Source organism: Macadamia integrifolia, chromosome 12 (genome assembly GCF_013358625.1).
Source record: "Macadamia integrifolia cultivar HAES 741 chromosome 12, SCU_Mint_v3, whole genome shotgun sequence".
NCBI classification, from domain to species: Eukaryota; Viridiplantae; Streptophyta; class Magnoliopsida; order Proteales; family Proteaceae; genus Macadamia; species Macadamia integrifolia.
This window is the reverse complement of record NC_056568.1, coordinates 23,919,658-23,926,459: the sequence shown is the minus strand read 5'-3', so window position 1 is coordinate 23,926,459 and position 6,802 is coordinate 23,919,658. Positions and strand designations below refer to the sequence as shown.

The 6,802-nt window shown below is 36.1% G+C and overlaps 1 protein-coding gene across 2 annotated transcripts; it reads left to right on the top strand.

The window, feature by feature from the left end:
• Positions 1-889: 889 nt before the first annotated feature.
• Positions 890-5,504, top strand: LOC122057438. Of its 2 annotated transcripts, XM_042619542.1 has the most exons (3): positions 890-1,494; positions 3,821-3,844; positions 4,832-5,504. In XM_042619542.1, exons 1-3 carry the CDS (start codon positions 1,308-1,310, stop codon positions 5,146-5,148), a joined length of 528 nt encoding a protein of 175 aa, XP_042475476.1. In that variant the 5' UTR covers positions 890-1,307; the 3' UTR covers positions 5,149-5,504. The 2 variants fall into 2 exon arrangements, with proteins under 2 accessions (XP_042475476.1, XP_042475477.1); XM_042619543.1 differs by lacking the exon at positions 3,821-3,844 and having other exon boundaries at positions 891-1,494.
• The last annotated feature ends 1,298 nt before the right edge of the window (positions 5,505-6,802 follow it).

The window sequence follows — 6,802 nt, the reverse complement described above, 5'->3', positions numbered from 1 at the left end:
TATAATTGAAAAAAGAAATGATTCTTTGAGCTGCCAAGGTAGGGTGCACTAGCATCCTCTCTCTCTCTCCACTTGAAATGATCTAACCATCTTTTTATATACAAAAACATTCCATCTCATCTCATCGGTGCACTCTACTATGCCGCTTGCTCAAGAACCACCTCATCTGAAGAAAATATGAATAAATTTCGCAAGCATGTCAGGTTTTTTTTTTGTGTGAAAATGACATGTTAGTTATTACAAATGGGTCATTAATTTTTTTTGGTAATGGTCATTGAATTTTACATCATGCAAATCCAAGGAGATCTTTATCTATCCAATGAGCAAATAAAAAAAATTATTTATCAAATGAGAATGGTCTTGTAGATGTCAAACTCTTGGCGTCTTTTTTTTTTTTTCTTCTTGTTGAGGGTGTGTGGAGGGTAAAAGTTGGGGTCACGTACATGTTGGGAACATCTTTAGATTATTCTTTTTTCTTATTTCCAATTATTACGCGATTTTCATAAAATATCATGTTCAGAGCACACATGTGAAATAATTAGATCTTACCAAAGGACAAATGTATTGTATTAAAAATAAAATAAATAATTGGTTACAAATTATTTGACTTGTAGATGCCACTATGCATTCACATACACGTAAGACCCAATTCTTCTTGGACCCTATTTTGATACAAGAAATATATGGGTTTTACTTCATTCGTTTTTTGATAAGGAAATATATGGGTTTTTCTAAAGGTTTGAAAAACATGACCTCCACTTCTCACATTTTTAATTTGCGAAATCTGAAATTGGGTTAGTTTGTAAATACAGTGGAATTGGAGGGTTTTTAAATAAAGGGAGTAGCAGGACAGGGATACCTCAATTCTCTACTCTGTTTTTGAGGATCTAGTCCCAGTCTGTTACATAAAACAGATCCGTAGAACAGAATTGCGCTTTATTGGTCCAAAGTCTCTAAAGTCGTTACTTTTCGTTTGTTCTTGGGATCTGGGTTCACTTTCTAAGAAGAATTACACACTGTAACGAAATATTTTTCCTCTTTCTCGGGTTCTGAGCTCTTGTGGTACTTTCCATGATTGTATTCATTCAATTCAAAAATTTTCTGTGTGGATTAAGCAGAGAAGTAGAGAACTGATCGCTTGTTTGAGTTGAAGTTAAATTCTTGCTGTACAACAAGTTTTTTCAAATGCGGTTTCCACCAGATTGATCTTTCTGATCTTTGATGTTGCTTGATGGGGTTAGTTATACTTCTAATTGGGTCATCGTTTCTGATATTTCCATAGTTAGGGAATTGAATCGTTGGGCACAATGGCTGGTTTTTTAAGCCCTATTGGTCTGAGAATGGTTTTGCTTCTGGTGGGTGTTTGTCTGGTTTGTTACATCGTGGGACCTCCATTGTATTGGAACTTGATGGGGGATTTTGCTGCTTCTCGAACTTCATGTGCTCAATGCATCTGTGACTGCCCCTTGGAGCCCATCTCCTCTATACCAACTGGTAACCTCTGCTCTTATCTATTTATCTGTTTTTAAGAAGGGATGTCTACCTTTTGAGCTATTAGTGGATCTACGTAGTTATGTCTTACATGTAAACCTGTGGCTTCTTTTCCACTTATAGCAAAGAAGAAAAAAAGGGATGCATTGAAAGCCATTGAAGCTGATTTTGACATGGGTTTCAGATGGAATTTTCAAGTTGTTTCTTGGTTACAGATCAGTGCACCTTAAAGGGGCTCTGAAGACTAGGATACCTTCTGTTTATTTTCAATGTTGAAAATTTAAAGGTCAATAGAGATATATAGTTATGTCCCAAGATGTTCTTATGGTGATCCGATGAAGATTAGATTTAAGATAAGAATTTCGAACATGAACAGATCAGGAAGTTGGACTGTTTTTTTTTTTGGTTGTTGTTGTTGTTGTGGTGAAACTTGGAACAAATAGATCTTCTATGGGATATTATCTCTTAAGCTTCTCCTCATGGCAAAGATCCTTTTCATTATTATAAGTCCTACAATGCTCACACCAATTGGTAAACTGATTAATTTGTGGTTTTTGCTGTTTTATTCGTTTGTTTCTGTAATTTCCTTCTCTAAATGTTTTTCTATTCTTAAGTGAGGTATATCCCTGCTTGATATCTAGTGTATATCCCAATCATGTAATGGAGGGGGATGAATTCCATTCGTTCTTTTTTTATTCATTTGGAAACACTAATCAAATTCCACGATCATTAGTGAAATGCGAAGAAAGTTACATCTTCTCCTGTATATAATTTTCTCTTCAAAGACCACCTATATAATTGGAACGAGAAAGAGATGTTTTTACCTGTAGAGGAACAGAGATTTAATAAAGGCACACAAACGAACACATGTATGCTTAAAAACCATATATGTTTCCGAAGTCTTGTTTCTTGGGTTGGTGGTAATTTCCAGGTCAATGATTTTGAGTTCCCAGGTCATGGCCCTAGTCGAGTCTTAAGGAATTTCTCGAACACATAGCTTAAATGAAATTCATGAACCTTTCTTAAAACTACACTTACACTTAAAAAACTACTGCTGATAAGCTGCGAAGAGCTCTAATTTGCTGAGAGCATTGAGGACTTCGTTTATTGATATGGCGTTCTGCCTTGAATTAAATAATGATGTGAGCCTCTACATTTGGAGATATTGTTCTTTTGACAAGATCACGAGGCTGTTAGGAAAAGGTGGTTAATCTAAGGATCAAAGGAGAAATACTCTATTCAGTTAGGGACAAGGTATCAGTGATGTTGTTAGAAATGTCGTAATTATGAATCTTGGAGGTCAAAATCTTGTGTAATTATAAAAGGTGCTTGTGAGGTAGGAACACCTAGTTTTAGATTGTTGATGTGATGCAAAGTTGGTGAGAGAAATCATTCTATACTGGGGTATATTTCTGGATCATCGAGTGTTGGATGGTCCCCGAGGCCTTTCTCTCTTCTTTTCTCATGCTTCTATAAGAACACTGACTACAATTTGTGGTAGCAAAAGCAGAGTACACTGCTTGCTCTTATTTTTCCTTTCTTTTTGCCAGGGTGGGGTAAAGTTTTAGAAATCATGTATTAAAGCCTGTCTTGATATATCATATTAGGAAGATACTTAGCTGACTGAGTCACAGACACAGACTTTTATTGGTAAACTATGCTCTTTATGGAAAATGAGATATGATTTCTGCCCTGAAGATGGGCATTAGGATACAACCCTTGTGGCCTTATATGTATATTATGTACTATGACTTAGATATTTTTCAAAGGTAATTAGCTCCTGTGTATGGAATCTGCTCTTTTTATTTTCTGTAATGCAAGTCTGTTCAACAAAGATTAAGAAAAAGTGCAAAAAAGGAGAAGAAATGTATTTGTTTGGTTAGAAATCTGTTTCATTAATGTGAAATATTAAGTTGCTTCTCGTTGAAAGCATTGCAGGTGCAGACTTAGCTTTTTTAGCTTGCACCTGCATGCCACTTTTGTCTCTAAAACCAGAATCAAACCTTAATAGGTAGATGTACAAGAGTATTATGCACCTTACAGCAGTAGCCCCAATGGACCACCGGAGCTCAAAGCATATTTAATGCAGAAAGTACCCAAGTCCACTTTGTGATTCATGATACTGCATGCTTGTTCATAAATAAATAAATTTAACAACATAGACAATGGGACTCCCACAGATGCATGTTAACAATCCTGTTATGCTTACTTATGCTTTTGGTTCTTCATCGTTGCATATTGGTAATGTCTTCTATATTCATATTTGTCTATGGGAGACTGGTCTTCCCCTCTTTTCAGTACTGACATTGGGTTGATTTTTTACTTGCAGGGATTTTGAATTACTCATTAGCAGGTCTGTCCATTTGTTTCCAAGTGTATGTTTGTATGAGTAGTAGTAATTTCGTTGCTATTTTATGAGCAAAGTAGAAAAACCTATGAATATGAAGAAAATACATTATTAAAATAAGAAACTTAAAATTTCTTGACATGGAAGGAAAAATAAAATATTTTAAATGATGCAAAAAATTAAGTGTTCTTATTTGACTAGAACTATTGCCAATGATATACATAAAGGAAAAGCATAGTGTAAAACACTTCTATTTTTATTGGGTGTGCTCGATGGGTTGTTATTTTGATGAACTTAGTCTGGTAACTTCAGTTAGCATTTTTGGAATGTATTAGAAGATGCTTTAGTTCTTCTTTTGTTCTTGACCATGATACATCTTAGATTTTTAGTATGTGTTTCCCATATTTCATCTAATATACTTGTCAGCCTCCTGAATCATAAGGGGATGCCCCATCTGTGGCCTTGGCTGGTAATGTTATCTCATTTGAACTTAATTGACAAAAAAAAAATTCCCTTCAACCTTGGGCTTCTTTTTATATTTTTTATTCATTTATATATATATATATATATAATCACATCTTCGTCAAATTTAGATTAGGTTGCACCTTGTTTAACAAACTACAGTGGGTAACTTTCTTCTTTTTTTTTTGGGGGGGGGGTGTTGGGGGGTCAATGTGGTAGGTGACTTTCACTGACAAGTAAATAATTACCATTAAATTGGATTTTAACATGCTGTATCAACTGTTCTTGAACTCAACTCAACTCAGCCTTATCCCCATTAAATGGAGTCAGCTACATGGTTCTTTTTTCTCCAATTGTAATTGTCACTAGTCCTGCACTTCTTCTTCTTCTCTCTCTCTCTCTCTCTTTTGTAAGCAATTCTAGAGTTGCCGCTGTTGTTTTTCGCCTCTCTTGCACAGTAATGAAACATCAGTTCCCTTTTTTCAAGCTATGGACTGTTTTAGGTAGTCTTATTTATTCCTTTGTGGACAGACTGTGGTAAACATGATCCTGACATGAGTGAAGAAATGGAGAAGGACATCATAGATTTACTATCAGAGGAATTAAATTTACTGAGAAATGTGTCTTATGATAACATGGAACACACCAAGGCATCCATACGAGAAGCAAGGAAGACATCTTCTCAATACCAAAAGGAAGCAGAAAAGTGCAATACAGGTATGGAAACATGTGAAGAAGCGAGAGAGAAGGCTGAAGCAGCATTCATAGCTGAGCGTAAGCTATCAGAATTATGGGAGAAACGAGCCCATGAACGTGGGTGGAAGGATCAGAGAAGATCATACTTGTAAACTGGGGGGGGGGGGGGGGGGGGGGGAGGTATAGGAGAGCAAGTGCACTCATGAGCAAGGCCTTTGTAAAAATTCTTGTTAGGGGTGGCAGATTGGCCGAATGCCTGTATATTCGAGGCCTATGGATCGATTTTGCACATGTAAAGTAGCTTTGGCTTCTTTATCTCTTAGACATTTTATTATTAGACCCAGTTTCTCTCCACTCATGGTGAAGAAATTCATGCACCCGATCTGACCTTTTGATAGGAATGGAGAAGGTATTTTGGACCTTGAACAATAGCATCACATAACCATTGGTGAAGGAAAACTTAATCCTTTATTATTTCTCTTATAAATGAAATACACCTGGTTGGACATCTTGTAACTGATTACTGGAGAAGGAGCAAAAAGAAAATGATAAATGTCTCAAAATATCTTTAAAAATTAAAATGTTATTATCATGAGTATTTGTCTTTCAACATATGCTCCAAAGGAGAGTAGAGATAAGGGTAAGCATTCACTTGAGTGAGTGATTTTTGAGGAAACAGTCTGATCAGTGTTTTCTCAAATACTATAAATGAATTCATGTATTTATACCTTGGCCATTTTCAAAAACTTTGTTTACACTTACATTACCTACTTTTACTACCTCCACTAGGAGAAAGAGTATTTTACTGATAAGTTCAACCATTTTTCTAAAGGAAAAGTATCTCTAAGCTGTCGGTGGAGGCTACGCCAGCAGCTCCTCTCTCTATCTCTCCTTTGTCTCCGATCAACGAATGGTAGCCTGCCCCCTTGATTAGTGGATTCTCCATACTGCTAGCTAGAACCCTCTCTCCATTTTTTTTCTGAGTAAAACCAAAACTGAGCAGATGAAGGCTACTACACTACTTCAATACTGCCTCAACCACCGTTCCACTGAAAAGAAAAACTAAGCACCTAAGAAAAGAAAAAAAAAAAAAAAAAAAGAAGGGGGAGAGATTTCTTGTCACCCAAGATGAAAAGAACCATAATCCTATGATTGGACTCTTAGGTAGGTGAGTTTTATCATTAAAACCTGCCCCTATTGAACGAAGTCAAAGCTACCCTCTGTCAGTCGAGTTATAATATGAAAATTTTCTTCTATTATTCTAAGAGTGCACACAACACACATTAAATCCATATCTTGATTTTTAATCAATATGCAGTATTTCCTTACTGGAATAACATTTGCCTCTGGTTCTATTGATTCATCTCTGACAAAAAGATCAACCACCACTCATTTGGGTAGGAAAAAAGGAAGCTCCTCCTCTATGTATAGGAGGCCTGATTTACTAGAACTAAAGAATGGGAGGATAGCTAATCAAGCCAGGATTTTGAATTCTTCATAGGACTTGTTAATGTTCCAGATGAGTTTGATGGGTTGGAGCTCCTTGTTACAGTTGAGGATATAACTAAACAATTACCCTCGCTTATTCCGAATACACATGAGAGGGAGTGGGAATAAACCTATGTTAGTTAATCTAAGACTATATCCACCTAATAACTTAAATTTTCGGGTTGGACCTCCAAATGGTATTTCGTGAGCTATCGCATTTTTATTCAACACCTGCTGTCAATTACCTTCAAGGGATGAATATTAAGCCAAATGATGTACCTCATGTCCTTGAGATGTATCTAGTCGATCTTGAAGGTA

Coding starts and splice junctions, on each gene's coding strand:
- LOC122057438 (XM_042619542.1), top strand. CDS start 1,308: ATGGCTGGTTTTTTAAGCCCTATTGGTCTGAGAATGGTTTTGCTTCTG. Junction 1,495..3,820: donor CATCTCCTCTATACCAACTG/GTAACCTCTGCT, acceptor TTTTACTTGCAG/GGATTTTGAATTACTCATTA. Junction 3,845..4,831: donor TTTGAATTACTCATTAGCAG/GTCTGTCCATTT, acceptor CTTTGTGGACAG/ACTGTGGTAAACATGATCCT.